Source organism: Xenopus laevis, chromosome 2S, assembly GCF_017654675.1.
Source record: "Xenopus laevis strain J_2021 chromosome 2S, Xenopus_laevis_v10.1, whole genome shotgun sequence".
NCBI lineage: Eukaryota > Metazoa > Chordata > Amphibia > Anura > Pipidae > Xenopus > Xenopus laevis.
Window position 1 is genome coordinate 144,513,571 of NC_054374.1, and position 27,428 is coordinate 144,540,998.

General features: G+C 40.4%; 1 protein-coding gene across 4 annotated transcripts in view; it reads right to left on the reverse strand.

Annotated features, from left to right (window-relative positions):
* LOC108709943 (neurobeachin) overlaps positions 1–27,428 on the reverse strand; it is a 444,274-nt gene that overhangs the window by 300,118 nt on the left and 116,728 nt on the right. For all 4 annotated transcript variants that reach the window (XM_018250245.2, XM_018250244.2, XM_018250243.2 and 1 more), the window contains exons 10-13: positions 22,372–22,505; positions 11,008–11,116; positions 10,228–10,380; positions 9,327–9,495 (exon numbers count right to left, since the gene is read on the reverse strand). In XM_018250245.2, coding sequence (XP_018105734.1) covers positions 9,327–9,495; positions 10,228–10,380; positions 11,008–11,116; positions 22,372–22,505 — 565 coding nt within the window. The remainder of the gene's footprint in view (positions 1–9,326; positions 9,496–10,227; positions 10,381–11,007; positions 11,117–22,371; positions 22,506–27,428) is intronic.

The window sequence follows — 27,428 nt, forward strand, 5'->3', positions numbered from 1 at the left end:
CCCCCACAAAGTCCCATTGTGGAAGAAAAGACGTGCTGAAGAGCTTACAATTTGCCAAAGAACACATTGACTGGCCTAAAAAGAAATAGCACAACATTTTGTGGACTGATGAACACAAGATTGTTTTTTTTGGCTCTAGGGGCAACAGACAGTTTGTCAGACGACCCCCAAACACTGAATTCAAGTCACAGTACAGAGTGAAGACAGTGAAACATGTGGCACAAGCATCATGATATGGGGATGTTTCTCATACTATGGTGTTGGGACTATTTATCACATACCAGGGATCATGGATCAGTTTCAATACATCAAAATACTTGAAGAGGTCATGTTGCCTTATGCTGAAGAGAACATGCCCTTGAAATGGGAGTTTCAACAAGACAATGACCCCAAACACACCAGTAAATGAGCAACATCTTGGCTCCAGACCAACAAGACTGATGTTATGGAGTGACCAACCCAATCCCCAGACATTAAAGGAGAAGGAAAGTCATTTTATACATGGAGTGCCAAACGTTAGGCACCTCCAAGTGATTGTATTTACTTACCCAACACTCTGGGCCAGTGCTCCGATCAGCAGAAAACTGCTCCAGCCCAGGGTTCTTCCAGGGAGCACCATGGAACGATCCTCTTCCCGCTTCTTGGCTCTTTCCCGGGGCAGACGTATGCGCAGTAGAACGAAATAGCCAACTTTTTTCTTATTAAAGTTCAGCTGTTCGCTCTACTGCACATGCCCAGCCATGAGTTGAAAGAGGAACGCTCTGTGGTGTTCACTGGAAGAACCCGTGCCATTTTCTGGAGTGTCAGGTAAATAAATACAATTACTTGGAGGTGCCTAACTTTTGCCACCCCAAGTATAAAATGACTTTCCTTTTCCTTTAATCCAATAAAAAAACTTGTGGGGTGACAAATGCCGTTTCTGAGGTAAAATCAAGAAATGCAGAACAACTGTGGAATGTAACAGGTGCCAGAAGTTGGTTGACTCCATGTCACACAGATTTATTCAGTGAATGTTTGAGTTTGTAAAGAAGAATGTAGACACTGATGTTTTTTTGGAACAGCCTAATATTCTCTATCCATCACTTTTTGTAAAGGAATAACACAAATTTGATAGAATTGTCTTCATGTTTTGATTTGGAACAGAATGTGCAATGTTCCCAGTGCATTTGTGTGCATGAAAATAAAAGCTATTATAAGGATACTGAGCTGTATTCACTTTTTTATATTATTCTGAACACAACCATATGTGCCTTTGTCTGCTTAGCTGTTCCAACAGATTCAGCCAAATGCTTTAAAATATGTAAATTGATAATTCCAAAAACAGCATGTATTACAACATTTCCTGTCAGGTACAATTCTTATTTCATGGCAAGATATAATAAATGTTTTGAAGAATCCTTGTATAATACTGTGCATAAATCGAGTGTCATGTCCATACTGCGGATAGTAAGGGGCACCCTGGAAAAGACTAGGAATGTGATCCTTAACCATAAAAACAGAACCACAGCCTTAAAGAAAAACTTACTGTACCATCCCAAAGGTTTAGAAACCCTATTAACAATAATGATCTATGGGGCAAATTTACTTACCCCCGAAGTTGCGCCAGCGTTGACTTCACCACACTTCGCCAGTTGAAGTTTCGCCAGGGCACCGCTAGTTCACTAAAATCCGAAGTTGCACTCAGGGAGGTGAAAGGTAGTGAAGTTGCGCTACCGTTAATTCATCAAGCAAAGTGAAGTTACGCTAGTGATGCCTAATTTGCATACGGCGCCAAGTTAAAGTACAATGGACGTATATGTAGCAGCAAATACATTACACTACACAAGCCTGGGAAAGCTTCATAAAATAGAGTTGTTATTTTGCCCTATACATGTGCCCAGTGTATAGTTTAGGTGCCATATGTTAGGAAATGTAGGGGGGAAGGAGGGTACCCCCAAAAAAATTTACGATCTTTTTCAGCCTATCCCCCTCAAAAAAGATGCCGCATTTTTTTGAAGCAATCCCTATCTACTCTATTGCACTTTGCCTGGTCTGAGGTGGGGAAGGCAAGTCTGGCGCAAGAGGTAATGTTCAGTAAAATGCACAAGTTAGTGAATTAGCGTAGTTACGTCCCTTCGCCATAACGCAACTTCTGGCCTGGTGTAAGGGTGCGAAGTAGCACTAGAGGAGGTCCATTTCACTAGCGAATTTACACCAGCACCCGTTAGTAAATCGGCAAAGTAACGAAATGACGTCCCACTGGTGAATTTTCGCTAGCCCACTTCGCCCTTTAGTAAATTTGCCCCTTTGAATTCCAGGCTTGGAGGCAAGTTTTAGTTGCATAAAACCATGTGTACTGCCAAACAGAGTCTCCTGTAGGCTGTCAGTTCAAATAGGGGCTACCAAATATGCAGTCACAGCCCTAAATTGGTACCGCCAGGAACATTTTGGATTTTTTTGTAACTATCTAGTCTTTTTACATTTGAATGTGGCTCATGGGTAAAAAAAGGTTGGGGACAGGGCCGCCATCAGGGGGGGACAAGAGTCCCGGGCCCGGGCCTGAAGGGGGGCCCGGCAGTGCTGCATTTTTGAAAGAGCCGGGCCCCCCTTACGAGCGGCCGAGCAATGCGGCCATTTCGTAGCTTGCCGAATGCGGAAGTGCCAAAAAGCCGAACAGCCGAAGCCAAAGTGGCGAAAAGACCCAAAGTCACGAAAACATCCGAAATTAAAATCCTGAAGCGGCGAAATGACCCGAAGTCATGAAAGGAGGCGAAGTGGAAGTCCTGAAGCCTTGAGTTCAATTCTACTGAACACCAGTTTGTGTTTTCTTTTCTTTTTGTTTAATCCCCTAGCCACCAATGTATTATTTTAATATTCTATAGACCCCTGCCACCATTGTTTTTAAAAAAAAAAATGTAAAAAAAAAAACAAAAAACTTTTTACATTTTTTTTGGGGCCCCAATTTTTTTTAACTTATCAATAGCTTTTTATAACTTGTGTGTGGGGGGGTTACTTTTTTAGCGCTGATGTCTGTGTGGTCTTTTAACTGTGATGTGGAGTGGGCGGTATATGGGGTGGAGATTGGGCGTGAGTGTGGGGCCCCGTGATTTATAATGGCGGCCCTGGTTGGGCTACTTTTTCTACCTGCTGATTTCAAAGCCAGACAGAGTTCTGTGCACATTTCAACATTAGCAACATTAATGTAATCCCATCCCTTTACATAGACACCAAAATAGGTTTTTGCTTCTAGAAAGAAAAACAAAGTCAGATGGTTACAATATTCAATTTGCAGTCCACTCACTTTCAGATCACCTTTGCAGGCTCTGGAAAATGAGCAATTAAATTGTCTATATAAAGAGCACGGCTATTTCCATCCACAATAATAAACTTCAAAACTGCACTCAAAGATACAAACAATATTCTTTAAAAGGTCAAGTAATTTTGATGTTTTTCAACAGCCAACGCAGGCGAGGGGGAACAAGCAGCTACTGGATAATGACTGAAAAAAAGTGACTGAAGCCAACAGGTTTTAAACTAAGCTCTGACCATTCTTACTACTCTGCAGTTCATACCTCCCAACTGTCCCTTTTTCGGAGGGACAGTCCCTCTTTTGACAGCTCAACCCGCAGTCCCTCATTTGTACTGGAAAGTCCCTCTTTTCTCTGCACTGAACAGCCAGAAAAAGAAACAAAGTTTCTCACTTAATTGGCTTTTAGCAGAGAGCACAGAACAGCCACAGGTGCAAATAAGATACTTTGTAACAATTTTGAGACACAAAAACACAGTTTAGATAAGGAGAAATATCTTCAAACTTTCATAACCTGCCAAATTTTGTAAAACAAACATGGTAATTAGGGGGTGTGGCCACAGAAAGGGGTGTGGTCAAAAAATTGCTGCGCTACATGTGGAAAAAAATTTTTTGTCCCTCTTTTTACTTCCAAAATGTTGGGAGGTATGGTTCCCCCCTCCCCCCAACTGTGCAGGTATGAACAAGTAATATTCCTTCTACTTAGTGGTGGTATTTATTGTCTGCCATCCACTTCCTTTATCACTCTTATATTGTTGTAATCTGGCTCTTTATCCTAATTTTTGTCCTTTTCTGGGGGTATTTATCCATGAAACTGCCACTGTGCCATCCTATGAGTTCTGGGGATATTGATACATGGAATTGCAATTGTGCCATCCTGCTGTGAGTTCTGGGGGTATTTGTACATGAAAATGCCACTGTGTCATTCAGCTGTGAGTTATTGGGGTATTACACATGAAATTACCACTGTGCCATCCTGTTATGTTCTGGGCTATTTATACATGAAAAATAATTAAAAAAGCTAGATGGGTCCCTTATTTCTCTGGGCCCACAAGGCTATAGTCTAGGATAGCCTATTCATTAATCAACCCTGAATACAGAAAAGTCCTGTCATCGGAAAACATGTTTTTTCAAAACACATCAGTTAATAGTGCTACTCCAGCAGAATTCTGCACTGAAATACATTTCTCAAAAGAGCAAACAGATTTTTTTTATATTCAATTTTGAAATCTGACATGGGGCTAGACATTTTGTCAATTTCCCAGCTGCCCCCAGTCATGTGACTTGTGCCTGCACTTTAGGAGAGAAATGCTTTCTGGCAGGCTGCTGTTTTTCCTTCTCAATGTAACTGAATGTGTCTCAGTGGGACATGGCTTTTATTATTGAGTGCTGTTCTTAGATCTACCAGGCAGCTGTTATCTTGTGTTAGGGAGCTGTTATCTGGTTACCTTCCCATTGTTCTTTTGTTTGGTTGCTGGGGGGGGAAGGGAGGCGGTAATATCACTCAAACTTGCAGTACAGCAGTAAAGAGTGATTGAAGTTTATCAGAGCAGAAGTCACATGACTTGGGGCAACTGGGAAATTGCCAATATGTCTAGCCCCATGTCAGATTTCAAAACTGAATATAAAAAAAAATCTGTTTGCTCTTTTGAGAAATTCTGCTGGAGCAGCACTATTAACTGATTCATTTTGAGAAAAAAAATTCATGACCATTACCAAGGTGGGGATGTGTTATGACTGCAAGGCCATTGATTATTGGAGTCTTCTGCTAACCAGTCGTAAAAGTTCCTAGGGAGCCCACAAGGCTCATCAGGCCACATCACTGTTGTGCATGAGAAAACACAGAAAGCTTCATGCAAGGAGGCAAGTCTCAGTATTTGGAAGCAATTTAAACAACACTATCACAATATATGACAAGCCCATATTTCAATTTCAAACATCATATCATCACCCAAGGCTGGAGGCTGATGGGAGTTGCAATTTAAACAGTGTAGAGAGGTTACGTGCACGCTCAGGCCCTTCAATTAATTTCCACTGGTGCACAAGACCTAAGAGAGATGGCACTCCCAACAATCCAATATGAAGATAAAACAGGCTGGCACACAGAGCGAATTAAACCGGGTCCTACCCCTGGTGTGTTTATTGCGTCACACAAGGTTTCGGAGGGCGTTCCCCCTTCGTCAGGTGACGAAGGGGGAACCCCCTCCGAAACGTTGTGTGATGCAATAAACACACCAGGGGTAGGACCCCGGTTTAATACGCTCTGTGTGCCAGCCTGTTTTATCTTCAATTTAAAAACACAGAAGGAGGAGCACAGCATGAATGTTTTTTTTGGGTTTTTTTTAATACAGTAGGTGGGAAAGAGGAGCCTTTTTTCATTGCCAGGGGCTCTCACTTCTCTAACTCAACCTCTGAACCCACAAAGAAATAAACAGTGCAGCTGAACTGCAAACAAAGCAATTTCTGGAACATATATCAAGCTCTTTATTATTGTTATTATTATATTAAATCAAATCTGGCCCCTGATATCCTAAGACTCAGCACACTGGGCCAGTAATGAAACAAAGCCCACATCCCCAGGAGGCACAGAGACTCACAATACAGGTCTGGCTGCCTCTTATTAGCTCCTCACTCATCTCCAGCTCCTCATCAGGGAGCTGGAGGCTGCTGGCCCACTCTTCAATTGATCCAAGGTGTCACAATTTAACCTCCTGATTGATTGGCTAAAAAAAAAGCAGGTCAAGTTCCTCTTCTGCATTGTTCTGAGTTTCAGAGAGATAGTGGGACACAATGTGTTTAGTAAATGGTCTGCGTCTCTTGAACATAGCACAGTATGCTGCCTGCTGTCACTCCTGATCCAGAATTGTGCGTTATATAACAAGCTCTAGACCGGCAGTATGGAAAAATGCAGGGACTGCAGTGAACTTGTGCAAACCACAGAACAGGGCTATTCCCATAGGAAAAATAATTTCTTTGTTGTCTGGATCAAGTTCCCAAATGAACCAGTGACTATTAATCATCCACAGAACTGCCACAACCCAGGAACATTGTGCACAAGCATACCAACCTAATATTAATAGTGGCATTTCTCAGGCTCACATTATTTTTAATACATTACCATACCCACAGTCTACAGGAACATTGCTATTTTAGTCCATACCAGCAGGTATTTAACAGTCATGTATTCCATAACTTTTATATATTGCAGCAGTGTGTGCTGCCAATGAATGTATACCAGTTGCACAAATGCAAATCTCCCATCACTGTTCGGCACTGGAAGAAACACATTCTAGCTCTTAGCTTATCCAGGCTAAAAGAATACATAAGTGAGAGAGATGAGAGTGATTTTAGCTTATGTTGCAAGCAGCACACACATATAATTTAAATTTACTTTATAGGATAGAGAGTACTGTTCTGAGACAGTTTGCCATTGGTCATTTTTTAATTGTTTGCTTCTATTTTTTGCATTTAGCTTTTAGATGAGCAGCTCTACACTTAATAGACTGGAATATGAATAGGAAAGGGTCTGAATAGAAAGAAGAGCAAAAAAAAAAGCGAAATAGCAATAACAAATTTGTGGCTTTACAGAGCAGCTGACTTGGGTCCTAGACTTGGTAGACAGTAAGGGCAGAGACAGGGGCGAAGATTCGGGCAGATTTAATCTCCCCAAATCTTCGCTTGTGTCTCTGCCCTAAAGAACAAACCATGTTTGAATATTGACTGTAGTAGTCTATGTTACAGATTTGCTTTTAAAATGAATGATGTGATTGTTATTTGATTTTGTGCCTGTATCTGATGCTTAAAAAAAGAAATGACCATTGAAACGGCTGCACATGTAGAATATTTTTGGATGGAGATGGACTGTGGAGAAAATATATTTTTTTACACCTTCCAATACATTGAAAATTATCTATTAAGCAATGGAATCGGTCCAAAATGTCTTACCAATATGGAATCTTATCTGCCACTGAGCTGGCCAAGTTGCCAGTTTGTCCATATATCCCTAAGTTGGTCTGCCACGTTACACATGATCTGCTATCAGGGCAAGCATAATAATGGCCAGTGCAATGGATAGAGCGCAGTCAACTAAAGGTAGCCATACACTAAGATTCGCTCCTTTGGTGAGGTTGCCAAACAAGCAAATCTTTACCCCAATATCGTGCTAATGTGACCAAACAATCACATTACAATGAAGGGGACATGAAAAGTCAGAGTGAGGACCGCATCAATGAGTCAATGTGGCCCTCGATACGACAGGAGAATCAAGGACCATGGAGGCCTGTTGGAGGGCCCCATAGATAAGATGTTGAATCTGTCTAAAGGTCCCAAATCAGCAGCTTAAATCTGCCCTTGTATTGCCACCATCAGTAAGGACACAGCACAGTTAAATCCAAGCAAAACAGGGAAGCTTGTTTCCATGCACACACGCAGGGAGATACTATAAATGAATTTATTTCCTCATTTTATTTTCACAAGTTTAAAATCTTTACACAGGACTGTAAGACCGAGAGCGGAGAGTGAGAATTTATAACGGTGTTCAAGCTTTGTTTCTGAAATCTCACAAGCAACATTTGTCTTCATTTGAAGTAAAAGGCAATTTGCATTTATGTGGTTTTTCTGGGCTTTTATAACTACAGCCAGAATTGTATTTTGTGGTTAAGTAGCTGGCACATAATGAATGATTTGGCAGTGGTTTCTCTGCTCCCAGGGCAGCACTTGGGATGCATGAACGTACTTCTGCTGCCTCCCAGAATTGGGACAATTGGCACATGCAGGCTCCTCATTAACTTGCCAGCTTGAAAGTCAGCCTTTATTTGATCCTTGTCCATGGTTTAGGATTGTGATAGGATTAGCTGTGGAACAGTGTTACAGACTATCATACTGACTAGACATGTCCTCTTGCAGGCTGCTGCCTATAAAGTCCCATAGATGCTACTGCCATCTCCTCAAAGCAAATACAAATTACATGGGCATGGTACAAACAGTCCTCTTATAAAGTGAAGCCTGAAGGGGCTGGAAACTAAAAGGAATCTCACACAGAATCTCGAAATTGATCTCAGCACACCATTTAAGAAAATACTTGTTCCGACCCAGGTGCTATCCAAACGTGCTTTCATACAAAAATGTGAATAAGTGGATGCACAGCGGGATTTCTTAAAAAATTAAAACGTATTTTTATTTAATACTTATTTAAAACATGATCTGGTCAACGTTTCGGTCTCCATCTTAGACAAAGATGGAGACCGAAATATATATACATTCAAATACATACACACAGCGCATTGCTAACAACGTTCATCATTCTCATCAGGGCGGTCCTAGTGGAGCTTACAATCTAACATTGATCCAGTGTCAGTTTTCCTTAACCTGTTTTTACATGTTTAGTATGAGTTTGAAAATATATATTTAGCACTAGCTAAATACACTGGGGGTCATTTATCAACACTGGGCAATTTTGCCCATGGGCAGTAACCCATGGCAACCAATCAAATTGCTGCATTGATTGTTCTACTTGCAGCTGGCTTCAAAAAGCTAATCACTGATTGGTTGCTATAGGTAACTGCCCATGAGCAAATTTGCCCAGTGTTGATAAATGAGCCCCACTGTGTGTCAATTTTCTGCAGTTGAGTTGCATTTGCATTCCCCTAGAGCAGGGATCCCCAAACCTTTGAACCCTTGAGCAACATTCAGATGTTAAAGGAGTTGGGGAGCAACACAAGCATGAATAATGTTCTTGGGACGCCAAATAAGTGCTGTGGTTGGCCATTTGGTAGCCCCTAGGTGGACTGTCAACCTACTTGAGACTCTGTTTGGCAGAATATGTGGTTTTTATGCAATTAAAAACATGCCTCCAAGTCAGTAATTCAAAAATAAGCACCTGCTTTGAGGGCACTGGGAGCAACATCCAAGGGGTTGGAGAGCAACATGTTACACACAAGCTACTGGTTGGGGATCACTGCACTAGAACTAACGATCTATGTAAAAAAAAGCACTTAATTATAAAGGTTTTTAAGATACTGATGAATGTTAAGCAACTTACCTAAGCCCTTTGGGTTGATTCCACTACTGTCTGTTGGATTAACAACCCAATAGTAATATTTCAAGGTATGCATGAGCTGTAATACTGTTCCCACCCGTCGGATGGTGGTGTATATTGTGGCAGTGCCAATAAATTCTGCGGATAAATAGGTGTACAGGGAAAGTTGAACCTGAAACAAAACAGAGAGGTATTTAGCTGTGTTGCATCTGAGATCAGGAGCATGATATAATGTCATGTATTGGCTATAGGGTAATTTCACTGCTGCAGATGTGTGTAGAAATATTCGTGTATACTGTTGTCTGCTCACACCACAATAGCATCAATCTGCCTGCTTCTTAGGGGAATATAGCAGGAGGTGAAATGAAGTTAATAGACAGGTTTAGGCCAGACAGTCTGTAACCAATGCAGTGTGAACCTGTTTCAGTTGTTGCATTACTAAAACTACCAGAATGCTTGGAAGATGCTGGCGGTTGCAACTGTACAAATACCAGGTGGGAACAGGGTCAGATTTACATAGTGGGCACCCTAGGTCCACTACCGTTTATCGCCCATGTCCCCTCCAGGGGGACAGGAGCAATGGGGATTGGCGCATGGGAAATTTAAAAAATATTGTATCTCCAGCGCATCCCCAGTGTTTTTGAACCAATGTGGGTGTGGTTGGGCAGCATGCCGCCCCCCTAAAATCATGCCACCCTAGGTCCGGGCCTAGGTGGCCTTTCCACAAATCCGGGCCTGGGTGGGAAAAGAGTTGTCTTTCCTTGTTTATAAGGCTAGCAACAATTAAGAGCACTTATCCAATTTAATTGTAGAACAGCTGGGATGCAACTTAAAAAAAATCTACAAATTCAGACTGCTGTAAAGAGCCTGTTGGATAAAAGTAACCAACATTGTGCTGTAATACCTTTGCTGGCGTGTGTATCCAAATAGCAGCATTGAATAGGATATGATCACAAAGCTGCTTGAGTAAGGGTGCTCCATGAGAAAGGCCATCCAAATACTTTGCAAATGACAGAAATTGCTCCAGAACCGCTCTGGTTATATGCACTCTTGAAGACTGTCGTAAATAGAAAGAACAATACCAGTTAAATAAACTAGAAAGAAAAACAAATTATAAATAAAACATCAAGCAACTGTGATACACAAGGCCCTAGATTCCAAAACAGTCTGTGTCAATATAGGTCTGTAACTTTCTGATGGCATGAAGTACCTGCTGACAATCTACACATACAAAAAATACATAACATAGGTATAAATTAATATCAAGGGCCATGTAAGATAGACTTGCGTAGTAATAAATATTGCTGTTCTCTTATTAAATACAATAACTTTTAGGAGACTCTTTTGCTCAGTGATTCATTGCTTTGATATACAGAATATAGATATGACGGAGTGTCATATATCAGACAGAGTGGCCTGTAGGTGGGTGAAAAACCTTAAGGGTGGCACTTGGATCGATTAGTTTTCCAAAGTTGCCTCACGAGGAAACTTGGGGCAACTTCGGAAAGCCGAATCGATCTGAGGGCCAACCCGGCGGCGATTGACATTCTAGCCAGCGAGAAGGCATTTCGGGGAGATAAGTCGCCCGAAGAAGAGACGATTTGTTTCTGGGCGACTAATCTCCCCAAGTAGCCACATGTGCCACCACCCTAAAAGAACTTATATTTAAGCTTTTAAGTATTACCTTCTCCAAGAGGTAGCCAATTACTAAAAAGCCTTTTCCACCGAGCATTTGTTCCTGCATGGCTACTGAACTTTTCAAAAGCTCAACGAGGAAAGCCAAGAGGGTGGCACTGTTGAGAAAACACAATGATTAATCATTAAGTATTAATGTGTAAAATGCCAGAATGATTCATACTTATTACAATTTTTTACTTTTTATTTTTTTTAAGGAAATTAAGATTTTATTGGCAAAATGTTTATTGGCTAGTTGTACTGGCACAGGATCCATTTCTTGTCAAGACCATCCATTGAGGAGACAGAATGTTATATTTTCCAATAAAATGAAATACCCTTCTTCGGCCCATAAGCAAATAAGAGGCAAAGGAAATGCTTACTAATTTAATTTGTGATAAACAAGTGAGAAATTGTTTTGGCAAATAGAATGTCAGCATGCCGGATATGCAGTAGAACACAAAGCATGATTTTGATAATTGGTCTGTCTCAGTGATAGTGGTCTGGGAGAATCACTCCAAAGAATTTCAGGAGATACACCTCAAATAGTTCTACACTTGTTGTGACCGTTGTTCATTTGGAACACATACATATATCCGTTTTTGTCACCTGATATCATATGTGCCATGATAAATGATTTCATACAACTAAGATTTGCTTTTTTGTGGGACTATCGAGGTGCTTCATTAGCATTTTGCTGCTCAAGAGCCACTGCAGAATCAATGGAGATTTATGTGGGAAGCTTTTCCTTAAATTTGTCCAGACTGCTGTTTTCTGTTTCCATACATTTTTATTCATGTGTTGTACAAACATCAATGTAAATGTCAATTAACAATTGTAATGCAATTGAGAAGATTTTGCATGTACAGTATATTATTTAATACACATCTTATTTCTTTTGGTTTGTGTTAGAAACAGTAATCAACAACCGTTTTGTACAATGAAGAAAAGAAAAAAAAAATGGAAAAATGAATGATAAAAAAAATAAAATAAAAATACACTAGTGACCGTTGCATATTAAAATCAAGCTTCATAATAAAGAACATTTTGCCATTACTTTGTTTGTCTTATTTGGCATATTTAAACTTATATACCATAATGTATTATATAAATCTTTTCCCTACTTGGTTGCTGCAATCCCTGACTATTTCTATAAAGAAAGCATATTAGGTGGAAGGGTGCCTTGGTGTCTATAGTCTATCCAGGGTTGCCATATATCTTGGAAAATCTGACATTTATCAAGGTGGATGCTTGCTAATTTCTCGTTAATGAGAATCCAATCCAGTTTCACTTTGATATTTTCATGTTTTAAGTATGGTGATTTCCACAGACGAACATGCTTTCTAGATAAACCATCAGCAACTGCTCCCAAAAGAGCAACATATGGGTCCCTTTTTTAAATTAACACGTAGAACAGATATAATATATATAATAAATATAATAAAGTTATAGACCCTTATCCAGAATCGAATGACTTTTGGGCACGTCCACCAGATATGAAACATTGTCCCAGTCGCCGAGCAACCTCTAAAGCATTTATCATTGGCTTCTGGATAAAATTTAGCTATTCTGGCTGGGGTTAGATACCAGCGAAATAAGACTTTGTACCCTGCCTCCAACATGACTGTATTGATGGAACTCTTACGTGTATTATCCCATAACGATAACCAGTCCTGCTCAGGCAGTGTTTGTCCAATATCCATTTCCCATTTCTTAATATATCCTAATTCTAATACTTGAGCCGGGGTATTAAACTGCATATATAAAATTGAAATAGCCCCTTTAGGAGCTATCCCGCTAGTGCACCACCTTTCATAAAAAGAGCTAGATATCTTGTGTGATTTAGCAATATTCCAACAACTCTGTATGAAATAGTTACATAGTTAGTTACATAGTTAAATTGGGTTGAAAAAAGACAAAGTCCATCAAGTTCAACCCCTCCAAATGAAAACCCAGCATCCATACACACACCCCTCCCTACTTTTAATTAAAATTCTATATACCCATACCTATATTAACTATAGAGTTTAGTATCACAATAGCCTTTAATATTATGTCTGTCCAAAAAATCATCCAAGCCATTCTTAAAGGCATTAACTGAATCAGCCATCACAACATCACCCGGCAGTGCATTCCACAACCTCACTGTCCTGACTGTGAAGAACCCTCTACGTTGCTTCAAATGAAAGTTCTTTTCTTCTAGTCTAAAGGGGTGGCCTCTGGTACGGTGATCCACTTTATGGGTAAAAAGGTCCCCTGCCATTTGTCTATAATGTCCTCTAATGTACTTGTAAAGTGTAATCATGTCCCCTCGCAAGCGCCTTTTTTCCAGAGAAAACAACCCCAACCTTGACAGTCTACCCTCATAATTTAAGTCTTCCGTCCCTCTAACCAATTTAGTTGCACGTCTCTGCACTCTCTCCAGCTCATTTATATCCCTCTTAAGGACTGGAGTCCAAAACTGCACTGCATACTCCAGATGAGGCCTCACCAGGGACCTATAAAGAGGCATAATTATGTTTTCATCCCTTGAGTTAATGCCCTTTTTTATGCAAGACAGAACTTTATTTGCTTTAGTAGCCACAGAATGACACTGCCCAGAATTAGACAACGTGTTATCTACAAAGACCCCTAGATCCTTTTCATTTAAGGAAACTCCCAACACATTGCCATTTAGTGTATAACTTGCATTTATATTATTTTTGCCAAAGTGCATAACCTTGCATTTATCAACATTGAACCTCATTTTCCAGTTTGCTGCCCAGTTTTCCAGTTTAGACAGATCACTTTGCAAGATTTGCATAGATTTTTCTGCAATCCCGGTGGGAAAGCTGGATTACCTAGGGGCACATTTACAAAGCTCGAGTGAAGGATTCGAATTAAAAAAACTTCGAATTTCGAAGTGTTTTTTGGGCTACTTCGACCATCGAATGGGCTACTTCGACCTTCGACTACGACTACGACTACGAATCGAAGGATTCGAACTAAAAATCGTTCGACTATTCGACCATTCGATAATCGAAGTACTGTCTCTTGAAGAAAAACTTCGACCCCCTACTTCGGCAGCTAAAAGCTACCGAAGTCAATGTTAGCCTATGGGGAAGGTCCCCATAGGCTTGCCTGAGTTTTTTTGATCGAAGGATATTCCTTCGATCGTTGTATTAAAATCCTTCGAATCGTTCGATTCGAAGGATTTAATCGTTCGATCGAACGAATAATCCTTCGATCGTTCGATTAGCGCTAAATCGTTCGACTTCGATATTCGAAGTCGAACGATTTTAGTTCCTAGTCGAATATCGAGGGTTAATTAACCCTCGATATTCGACCCTTAGTAAATCTGCCCCCTAGTATAGATGTAACCGGGGTATGCGGGGTAGTAAATGCATAAATACACAAGATTCTATCCCATAGTTGTAAAGAATGCTCTAAACATGGGCTCAAAAATTTGGGTCTATGTATCTTGGGTAATCATAGAAATGTCAAGGCATCAAATGGGAATATGTAAGCATTCTCAATAGCAACCCATTGAGGGGGTTTTCTTTTTGTTTGGAAGTAAGCAGAAACAATCCCCCCCACCCAGCCCCACCGGTGCTTCTGGGATACGAAGGCAAGGAGAGCTGCAGTGACACTTTGCTTGCTTCCATTCCTAAACAGCTGCCACCCATCAGTGATTAAAGGGATACTGTCATGGGAAAAATGTTTTTTTTTTTTTTTTCAAAACACATCAGTTAATAGTGCTGCTCCAGCAGAATTCTGCACTGAAATCCATTTCTCAAAAGAGCAAACTGATTTTTTTTATATTTCATTTTGAAATCTGACATGGGGCTAGACATATTGTCAGTTTCCCAGCTGCCCCCAGGCATGTGACTTGTGAGAACAAAGTCAATTGGACTAATTACCAGTACAACCAAAAAATAGTTTTCAGCCAAATACATTGTATGCGCCTCCGCTGTGGGTGCAGTAGTAGTATCCAGAAGAATAAGGTTTACAAGGAAAAGTGTGTGACTTGTGCTCTGATAAACATATCATATCATCTCCTCCCTTCCCCCCTAGCAGCCCAACAACAGAACAATGGGAAGGTAACCAGATAGCAGCTTCTTAACACAAGAGCTGTTGACTTCAGGAGAACACGTGGTGATCACCCTCCTCTATACATTAATGAATCTCCGGTGGAAATCGTCAAGAATACCAAATTCCTTGAGGTACATCTCGCAGAGAACCTCTCCTGGACCCTTAACACCAGCTCTACAGTGAAGAAGGCACAGCAACGTCTCTACTTTCTGCGTAAGCTGAAAAAAGCCTACCTCCCACCATCTATCCTCACTTTCTTCTACAGAGGATCTATTGAAAGCATTTTATGCAGCTGTATCACTACCTGGTATGGAAACTGTTCTGCATCAGATCGCAAGATCCTGCAGTGGGTGGTGAGGACAGCGGAAAAGATCATTGGGGTCTCGCTTCCCGTCATTATGGGTATTTACCACATTCCCTGTCTCCAGAAGGCTACCAGCATTGTCAGGGATAGCACCCACCCTGCACATGATCTCTTTACCCTCCTGCCATCCGGTAAAAGATACTGCAGCATTCGGGCGCTGACTTCCAGAATGTGCAACAGTTTCTTCCACAAGCCATCAGGCATCTCAACTCCAAAGGACTGAACTGAATATATTCATAAGGAACTGCACAAACCTCTGAAATACTCTACATAAATAGGTCTACCTTGCCCAGCAAGACCATGTACCTTCTAGGGCTGTTCACTTCAAAAACGTGCTGGTTCAGGAATGAAATTTGTAGTGTGAATTATTTGCAGTGTAAACAGTGGAATTTAGTAATAAAAACTACACCATAAAAACCATGACAGAAACCCTTTAAGCCTTTCCTTCTCCTTTAATCCTTACATACTATGCATTAAAGTTGGTAGCAGTAAGACAAACACTTGCCTGCGTGGGACAAAAAAAAACTCAATCCAAACCTAACCCTAACCAGAAGAAGGAGAGTATTTCCCCAGTTCTTACACAACCCTATCCAGCAATGGTTGGTCAAATTTCATCCCAAACCCACCCAACTGGTTGTAAACCTGCAGGTCACCATAGGTTTCAGGTTAACTGGCACATAACTACTGCAGTGTAACAGGGGCAGGAGGCACAATAAGGATCACAATGGTCACAACAATAAAAGTGGCATCTAAGGATACTTAATATACTAGACAGTGCCAGGCCAAACCAGGCAGATGCCCTAGGCAGCCTGGCCGGGCAAAGCGACCAAACCGCCAGTGCGCATGTGCGAAAACCGCCAGTGCGCATGCGCGAAAACTGCCAGTGTGCATGCGCGAAAACCGCCAGTGCGCATGTGCGAAAAAAAGCCAAAGATTCCACACATCAGCCAGAGTGGGGACTGGACTAGGGGGTAGGAGAGGCACAGAAGGTGCGTGCCTGGCATCTCTCCAGCTTTGCGCCCTAGGCACGTGCCTACTCTGCCTAACCCTAGTTCCGGCCCTGATACTAGATCTGTGATCCCAACCAATGGTTCATGCGCAACATGTTGCTCTCAAAACCCTTGGATGTTGCTCGCAGTGGCCTCAAATCAGGTGCTTATTTTTGCATTTCAGGCTTTGAGGCAAGTTTTGGTTGTATAAAAACCATGTGCCAAACAGAGAGTCCTGTAGGCTGCCAGTCCACACAAGGACTACCAAATAGCCAATCACAGCCCTTATTGGCCCCCTCTGGACTTTTTTCATGCTTGTGTTACTCCCAAACGCTTTTAACAATTGAATGTGGCTTACTGGTAAACAAATTGGGAATCCCTGTACTGGACAAGGGTAATCCTAATTTGAAAGGTGGAATAGTGATGGCTCTACAGAGCACAGCGTTGATGAATGAGGTTAAGAAATAATTCAGCAATTAAAGGGGGTATTCAGGGATGTGCAACAAGCACCTCTTTAGCCACTGGTGAATAACTGTACCAGCATCTCCCAAAGTCCTTGTCTGTATAATGGGAGATGTAGTTCAAAAAAAGCTGGAAGACCCTAGTTTATACCGTGAACAGAAGCTTTTCAGGGCAGCGTAGCCCTAACTAGGCTTCTGGAAAGGAGCATGAATCTCTAACAATGAATAATGGATCCGGCTGATTAATCTAACAGATGTTTGATTTCTGGGTTTTCTGATCAGGAAGAAAATGGCCTTTTCCTTCAGAGAGTTATTCAATAATCTCCCGTGGTCAATGGCTAAAGGATGGAGGCCGTGGCACAGAAATGCATTTCCGTAATAACAACCACAGATTCAATCTCATCACATTTCAAGAGCAAGCGGAGTCCAGGAAGGTGTCACGTAAAAATCAAATAAGCTATTTATATTAGAGCAATTATTCCACATTATCTGACAGCTTCCAAGAAATGAAACAATCATTCATTGATCAAGCTAAATAAATGCAGAAAATAATGCAACAATTCTTATTTACACATGTTCTAACTAGAATTTAGCCTTCCCAGAGTAAAATCAGAGATTTCATGGTGCTCAGGTCTGTGCTAAAGTTATTCTGCGGATCAGTGGTGAAGGGAACATCCAGGGTCAGTGCTATTACTTTGCAGAAACTCAGAGCTGTACTGGGTAGCTCCATGGAAACATTTAACAAAGGGGATTCCATGGCATATGTTTCTAAATGAAAAGTATATTACAGTTATGGGACCTGTTATCCAGAATGCTTGGAAACAGGGGGCTTTACGGATAACTGATCTTTAGGTAATGTGGATCTTTATACCTTATGTCTAACTAGGAAATCATGTAAATATTAAATGAACCCAATAGGCTGGTTTTGCTTCCAATAAGGATTAATTATATCTTATTTTGTACTTTTTTATTACTACGGAGAAAAAGGAAATTGTTTTTAAAAAATTTGTAATATTTGGATAAAATGGAGTCTATGGGAGAAGGCATTTAGGCAATTCGGAGCTTTCTGGATAACAGGTTTCCAGATATTTTGGAAATATAAAGTTAAATTAAATTGAAATACATGAAATTGTGGACAAAAATATAATAGTAATAACATGGGTAGGTTCTAAGGGAATGTGGGTATTTTATAATATTCCTCAGTAAGTCACGACACGCAAGGCACAAAGTTAATCAAAATGTGTGTTTATAAACTGGGGCATAACATTTAATGCTGCATATACATGTATGGGACCTCTTATCCAAAATGCTCGGGACCTGGGGTATTCCGGATAATGGATCTTTACATAATTATTAGAAAATCATGATTAGAAAATCATTTAAACATTAAATAAACCCAATAGGCTGGTTTTGCTACTAATAAGGATTAATTTTATCTTAGTTGGGATGAAGTAAAAGGATGTTTTTATTATTACAGACAAAAAGGAAATCATTTTTAAAAATTTGGATTATTTGGATAAAATGGAGTCTATGGGAGAAAGCATTTAGGTAATTCGGAGCTTTCTGGATAACGGATCCCATACCTGCACCACCAACTTGACCTTCATGCACACTAATCTGTATTGCTCTTACCCATGGGGCTTTAGAGTATTTGATTGTTTGAATGTATTCGATTTCCAAAACCAGACGATGTTTGGTCTGTTGGAAGTCTTTTTTTCTAAAAACCGTTGTTTAAATAACAAATTCCATTGGCTGCTGACAGAATGTCACACAAACAAGCTGGCTTCATGCTGCAGTTTCAATCCATAAACTAAAGGCTGGAACACACAGCTATTGTGGAATAGTACAATTCAATCTGACCATGACAGGTCTACTTCCAGACCATGAACTCCATAGGTCGACATATTGACTGCTCTTGACATGCTGAGCGATAGCTTACAATGAAATGCGTTTCTCCAAGGTAAAACATGCCTTTGTACAGTTAGAACTGCTCACAATGATCCAGTGGCAGGTAAACAAACAGAGTTATGCCGGTGGCTGTAGTACAGCACTGACACATGTTGTCTATCTCAGCCAATGTTATTAAGACAGCCTTTATTGGGGTTTTGCAATAGTACATTGATAAAATGACTTATCCCTTAACAATCATAAATACAGACTTGGCATAAAGGGATGCAACATAAGAGTGAACATGCAAGAGTAGCAATGGGAAAGACTGATGTAAATATATAGAATTAGTTAAAGTGTGCTGCACAATGGGAATAAGCTCTTTGTAGTCCCAGGTGTACCCTCCATACAGGTAGAGTGATACAAATAAGTGAAAACAGCAGTACTTGTCAAGCCTATAATTACAATAACTACAGCAACTATAGTCTTGACAAAGGGCTAGAGTAAAGCCCAAAACATTGCCTTTGGCACTTAGATGTTACTGTCATAGGATTTTTTTTTTCCAAAATGCATCAGTTAATAGTGCTGCTCCAGCAGAATTCTGCACTGAAATCCATTTCTCAAAAGAGCAAACAGTTTTTTTTATATTTCATTTTGAAATCTGGCATGGAGCTAGACATATAGTCAGTTTCCCAGCTGCCCCCAGTCATGTGACTTGTGCTCTGATAAACTTCAGTCACTAGTTACTGGTGTACTGCAAGTTGGAGTGATATCACCCCCCCCCCCCAGCAGCCTAACAACAGAACAATGAGAAGGTAAACAGATAACATAAGATAACAGCTGCCTGGTAGATCTAAGAACAGCACTTAATAGTAAAATCCAGGTCCCACTATGACACATTCAGCAACATTGAGTAGGAGAAACATCAGCCTGCCAGAAAGCAGTTCCATCCTAAAGTGCTGGCTCTTTCTGAAGCACATGACCAGGCAAAATGACCTGAGATGGCTGCCTACACACTAATATTATAAAATATAAAAAATACACTTGCTGGTTCAGGAATTAAATTTATATTATAGAGTAGATTATTTCTAGTGTAAACCGTGTAATTTAGAAATAAACTACATCATAAAAATCATGACAGAATCCCTTTAAATAAAGGTTTTCACTTTTTACAAAATAACTGTAGTGCTGCTGTTTGATGTAAGTACAGGTATGGTATCTGCTATCCGGAAACCCGTTATCCAGAAAGCTCCAAATTATGGAAAGGCCATCTTTAGCAAGCTCTAGCAAGGTCCCAGTCTATGGTCTCTTCTTTCTCAGCAAATACAACTGAATTTACTTTTACACACTAACCCCCAAATGTAATAAAAAGCAATAAGTTTGACCAGGAGCAGTAACCACTACCAACCAATGAGATACTTGCTTTTAAGCAGGTGACCAGTGAATGATTCCTGCTGATTGATTGCTATGGGTTACTGCTCCTGGGCAAACTTAGTGTATTTTATTACTAAGCCTATAAGGTGATGAATTCAAAAAAATACGATGTAAACACAGACGCAATATTCTTAATGGCAGTACTTGGGCTAAGGTTGGCTCAGCTGCCTTCTCAATGAAATCCAACTGTATAATGAAGATGTATTATGAAAAACAACTCTATTGGCATTAAAGCTATGTATATGGGAAGAAGCCAAAACCTTTATACACTCACAGAGGCACTGGTACTTCAGTAATTACCCTTATTCAGTAAATATCAACTATACAGCCGACATCCATTTTACCAGCATTTTCATCAATATTTAAATGGATGTTTCCAGCACAACATACAGCACAAATGAAAGAGACTCCAGTTCATTTCCAATACAAAAGGAAACAAATAAGAAGGATAATTCAATTTCACTGGCAATTGCAAATCTCATATCAGGATGACTGAAAATTCTAAAAAACAAAATCTACTTTCAAAATATCTCAAACTCAAAAAGAATACGTATTTTGGAAATGTAATTTGAAAATTGAAATACATTAAATTGTGGACACAAAATGTAATCGTAATAACATGGGTAGGTTCTAAGGGAATTTGGGTATTTTATAATAATCCTCAGTGAGTCACAACATGTAAGGCACAAAATGTGTGTTTATAAACTGGGGCATAACATTTAATGTTGCATATACAGGTATGGGACCTCTTATACAGAATGTTCGGGACCTGGGGTATTCTGGATAACAGATGTAAACCAGTAAACCCAATAGGCTGGGATTAATTATATCTTAGTTGGGATCAAGTACATGGTGCTGTTTTTTTTATTACAGAGAAAAAGGAAGTAATTTTTAAAAATTCTGATTATTTGGATAAAATTTAGTCTATGGGACTCCGTAATTTGGACCTTTCTGGATAATGGGTTTCTGGATAACGGATCCCATACCAGTGGCAGATCCCCTCCCGTTACGTTACTGTCCCATACCCAGGGCCGCCATCAGGGGGGGGGACAGTGTTCCGGGCCAGGGCATGAAGGGGGGCCCGGCAGTGCTGCACTTTTGAAAGAGCCCTGCCCCCTTTGAGAGCGTTGAAGCTTCGCAGCCATTTTTAAAGTCCCGAACAGCTGAAATGCAGAAGTGACGAAAAGCTGAAGTCCCAAAGCGGCGAAAAGACCTGAAGCCCCGGAAATAGCCGAAGCCGAAGTCCTGAAGCGGCGAAAAGACCCAAAGTCACGAAAGGCGAAGTTGAAGTCCTGAAGCCACGAGTTCAATTCTACTGGTCACCAATTTGTGCGTTTTTTTTTTTTTTAATCCCCTGGCCACCAATTATTTTAATATTCTATAGGCCCCTGCCACCAATGTTTTTTTAAAAAAAAAATTTTGGGGCCCCAATTTTTTTTAATTTGTAAGGGGGACCCTGGCGCCAATGTTTTTTTTAAAAAAATATTCTTTGGGGGCCCCAATTTTTTTTTTTTACTTGTACGGGGGGCCCTGGCACCAATGTTTTTTTTTAAAAAAACTTTTATGGAGGGCCCTGGAGCTAATGGTTTTTTTTTTTTAACTTATAGGGGGCCCTGACCATCAATAGCTTTTTATAACTTGTGTGTATGGAAGGGATTACTTTTTTAGCGCTGATGTCTGCATGGAGTGGGCGGGATCTGGGGTGGGGCTTGGGCACCAGGGAGGGCAGGGCCCAGGAGGCTCTGTAAATTTTGTCGTACAGGGCCTGTGATTTCTAATGGCGGCCCTGCCCATACCTGTATTAGCTGCAAAACTGTACAGAAAATATTATTCCAGTAAGAGAAAAACACAGCCGGTTAAACACTCCCCAAATGCTTTTGGTAAAGCCAAATAAGTATAGGCTGCCTCATTTCAGCAAATATCTTGTCATGCCCATTTGGATTAGGAGAGGGAGGCTATATTCATTCATCAGACTGAGCCTCCTGAACAGTCAGAGGCTGAGAACAAGGAAGCTACTTCCCAAATCAGTTAAAATCCCAATACCAACATTTACCTTACAAGTCAACATTACACAGCAAACATCATTAATGGCATACGTAAGTATTAGAGAGGTCACTTTAAATGCTAGCTCCTTATTAAGATTAATAACATTTATATAAAGTTCTCACCAGACGGTGGTTTCTACTTGACTGTCATTCAGTTGTCGATTGTCCAGTTGCGCAAAGAGTGGGAAGAGAACCTGGATTCCCCCAATGGAGTGAATGGCGCTGTGTATGGAGTGGGTTACGGTCGCTTTTACATCCTGAAATATCATTTAAAAAAAGCAATATGGCGTTTAATAAACAGTTATTGAAAGCAGTTACAGCATTCATTTATTTGCGGTGCAATGGTAAAGAATGCAGTCTAGGAAATGAATGAAGACGAAACCAAGATGGAGGGGTCACCAAATAATTTCACATGGAGGGGTTGAGGGTTATGATTTATTGAATGGGATGACACTTTAGCAAACAAATGGGGTTATGTAATAAATGGTACTAAGCTTGCCCAGGGGCAGTAACCCATAGCAACCAATCAGCAGGTAGAATTTACTAGTCACCTGTTTAAATGCAATCATTTTATTGGATGCCATGGGTTACTACTCCTGGGCAAACTTAGTGCCTTATATTACATATGGGTGTTAGTATGTAAAACCTACACTCACCACAGCTGGCGAGGATACGAGTAGAAATGTTACTGAAAACCAAAAGGCAATCATCGCACAATTTAATTACAATTTTTTACAACTGCTCACATGTGGGCATATGTATTTGCTTTTAAAATTATGAGTAGGAACTACCAACCTTCACCTGTCAGTGGGAAGCTTGGAGAGAACGACTAGAGCACTGTGGGCTTAAAGGAGAACTAACCCCTAAAAATGAATATGGCTAAAAATGCCATATTTTATATATTGAACCACCAGCCTTAAGTTTCAGCTTTTCAATAGCAGCAAAGATCCAGGACTTCAAACTTGTCACAGGGGGTCACCATCTTGGAAAGTGTCTGTGACACTCACATGCTCAGTGGGCTCTGAGCAGCTGTTGAGAAGCTAAGCTTAGGGGTCGTCACTAATTATCCAGCAGAAAATGAGGTTGGTCTGTAATATAATATATATAATATTATTAAATTCTGATGCTAATTGCACTGGTTTCTGAGCTGCCATGTAGTAATTATCTGTACTAATTACTAATCAGCCTTATTTCTATTCTATGTGTACTGTATATTGTGAGTGGGTCCCTAAGCTCAGTAAGTGACAGCAGCACAGAGCATGTGCAGTGAATCAGCAGAAAAGAAGATGGGGAGCTACTGGGGCATCTTTGGAGACACAGATCTTTACTGCTAAAGGGCTGTGGTTGCCTTGGGCTGGTACAGAAGCCCAAAACATAATGTACAACATTTCTAGCCACTTCTTTAGTTAAGCTTTAGTTCTCCTTTAAAGGGGTTGTTCACCTTCCGAACACTTTTTCCAGTTGAGTTACTTTCAGAATGTTCACCATAAACAAAGACTTTTTTTTCCCAATTGATTCCCATCTGTAATTTTTTACCGTTTCCCAAAATTGAAGTTTAAAGTTGAATGTTCCTGTTTCTAGTGTTTCAGTCTGGCAGCTCAGTGATCCAGGAGCAGATTCTGAACTGTTACAATTTGCTACATTTAGTGGATACAATTAGTTGTTTTTTTTCTCAGCAGTATCTATGGGATATTAGCAACTATTGTATTGATTCTAACAGATGCCTTTAAAGAAGACCTAAACAATTCAGGGGTAGGATTATCCAGGGGGGGGGGGGGGCAAGTGGGGATTTTTGGCTAAAGGGGGGTTAAGTTCTCCTTTAATGAAACTCAGTGATTCTGCTCAGCAGGCCCAAAGATAACAAAAGCAGCAACTAAATGTATCAATTTAGAACAGTTACAGAGTCGGCGACCCCCCCCTCCCAGAGAAATATGAAACGTTACACTTCAATATTAGCAAAACTGTCACACATGGAAACATGAACATGGAAAGTAATTAGAAAAAGTCTTTATTTCTGGTGATCTGAAACCCCCTGAACTGAAAAAAAGTGTTTGAAGGTGAACAACCCCTTTAATGTCCCTGGTATTGCAGTTGGGTTTGCCCAATTTATTCTGTTACTATGCCTGGTCAGCCCTGCCTGCTTGCATAGGATCCTCATAGATACTGTAGATCAGCCAGCCCCTCGCTTATATTTGACAGATTGATTCATTTGTTTATTGATTCTTCAGAGCTGTCTATTTATTTGTTCTCCTGTGAGGATATCCTGCAAATCAGCACTAAAAATGAGTTGGGTTGGAGGCAGATGACAGGTATGGACAGCAATAGGAATAACAGGTCATTACACTGGAATCTGGGCATCTGATTTGCTGTCAACCCTTTCACAATGAACAAAAGTAAATGGATAATATATTCAGGCCTTGCCACAGGGCACCAGTTAAGGTAAGTACAGCCTTGCATATAGCAGACCTGGGTGTTACTAATTATGTTATGTGCTACAGAATAAGTGAGAGCACCACAGCACATACTATTTTAATTTGCTTCCTGAAGTACAACAAGATTAAATGGTTTGCCCAGGGCCATAAACCTCCACTGGGAATTAACTAATCCCTGCCAGAAATTCCAGTGATTTTACTATGGAGTCAGAGCTTCTCCCTAGACAATGCTGCAAGGAGTTTATTTAGGCATAAGAAACCCCTGCCCTGTACACTGCAGGTTTAGATGCTGGTGCCACAGATACTATGGGGCAAATTCACTAAAGCGCAAAGCGGCTAACGCAAATTCGCCAGCGTGACGTCATTTTGTTACTTCGCCGATTTACTAACGGGCGCTGGCATCAGTTCGTTAGCGAAGTGGACCTAATCTAGCGCTACTTCACACCCTTACGCCAGGCGAAGTTGCGCTATGGCGAAGGGACGTAACTACGCTAATTCACTAACTTGCACATTTTGCTGAACGTTACCTCTTGCGTCAGACTTGCCTTCACCACCTCAGACCAGGCAAAGTGCAATAAATTAGATAGGGATTGCTTCAAAAAAAGTTGAAATTTATATTAAGTCCCAAAAAACGCTGGCGTCTTTTTCTTTTTTAAGGGTGATAGGCCGAAAAATATCGTACATTTTTTGGGGGGCACCCTGCTTCGCCCCTAAATTTCCTAACATATGGCACCTAAACTATAAAAAGGGCACATGTATAGGGCAAAATAACAACTCTATTTTATTTTATGAAGCTTTCCCAGGCTTGTGTAGTGTAATGTATTTGCTGCTACATATACGTCCATTGTACTTTAACTTGGCGCCGTATGCAAATTAGGCATCACTATCGTAACTTCGCTTTGCTTGACGAATTAACACTAGCGCAACTTCGCTACCTTTCGCCTCCCTGAGCGCAACTTCGGATTTTAGTGAATTAGCTGTGCCCTGGCGAAACTTCGCCTGGTGAAGTGCGTCTAAGGCTGCGCTAGCGCAACTCCGCAGGTTAGTGAATTTGCACCTATGAATTGTCACTTCAGGACTCAAAACAAAGCTTTTCCAAGCAATACATTGGTGTTATAATAACAGCACTGATTCTCTGCACTCACATGTTCATAGCACATCAGCACTAAGTACTGCACCAGCTAAGGCTCTTGGCTGTTTTAAAGGCCCTTTTCTGTTGGCTTTTATAATATGCCATGTGTGTCATTATCCTTATTAGCAATGTGCAGTCATTGTTATGGATGTTCTGATTAAAAAATCATTTCCATAAATACCACCTTAGAGTTTCTTTAAATGTCAATTCTCTATGTGCAGAATGGCAAGAGTTATTCATATGACATAAGTCAAACGCAAGCTTCAAAAATGCCAAATCATGGTCTATGCTATTAAATTCATTATTTGCTTTATCAGCCTCTTCAAAAAATGACGAACGTGGCTTTACACCAATATACTGGCTTTAGTTAAATATGTTTAAATCTCTCTCATTTGTAGAATATTTTAGTAGATGAGTAAAGCCAAATCATTGCTGATTCAAGTAGTGCAAATTACAAAATCAAGAGTGCTTAGAAATAATAGGCTTACCTCTAGGTTTTTTAAAGGTGCAGTATACCCCCTTGTTTAACATAAATTCAATGTATAGGGCTTGTGCGGAACATACTTTTTGCTAAAGGTTTTAATTTAAAAAAAATTTTTTTTTTTGTTATTTCCTGAGCTAAACAGGACAAACACAGATACTGAACTTTTCCTGGTTCTTGCAGGGTAAATAGTTTGATAAACCCGGCACATGGGAAAATATTCTGAAGAGAAGGGAAGAGGGACAGCAAAATATACATAGGGCAGGGTTGAGCAGGGTTGAAATTCAATGCAAATTAAATAGGAAGAGAAATGTAGGAAAAGGAGAAAAGGAAAAGCCGAAGGACAATTTGTGACAATTCAGAAATATTAAAACGGAAAAAAGAACAAAAGGAAAGGGTTATAAAGTAAAAGAAAAGCAGAAAAGACTTTAATAGAAAACATCATGCTGCAGATAAAGCTTAGCAGATTGGAGCATAGGTGCACCATATATACATATGGACTGTATTGTTCCCTGGGCATTTTGGGTATCTTCCCTTCCATACACACTTGTGTTGGATAAAAAGATCAGCATATCCTCCACTGGATTTCTTAAAGGGATCCTGTCATCGGAAAACATGTTTTTTTTCAAAACACATCAGTTAATAGTGCTGTTTGAGCAGAATTCTGCGCTGAAATCCATTTCTCAAAAGAGCAAACAGATTTTTTTATATTCAATTTTGAAATCTGACATGGGGCTAGACATTTTGTCAATTTCCCAGCTGCCCCTGGTCATGTGACTTGTGCCTGCACTTTAGGAGAGAAATGCTTTCTGGCAGGCTGCTGTTTTTCCTTCTCAATGTAACTGAATGTGTCTCAGTGGGACATGGGTTTTTACTATTGATTGTTGTTCTTAGATCTACCAGGCAGCTGTTATCTTGTGTTAGGGAGCTGCTATCTGGTTACCTTCCCTTTGCTCTTTTGTTTGGCTGCTGGGGGGGAAAAGGGAGGGGGGTGAGATCACTCCAATTTGCAGTACAGCAGTAAAGAGTGATTGAAGTTTATCAGAGCACAAGTCACATGACTTGAGGCAGCTGGGAAATTGACAAAATGTCTAGCCCCATGTCAGATTTCAAAATTGAATATAAAAAAATCTGT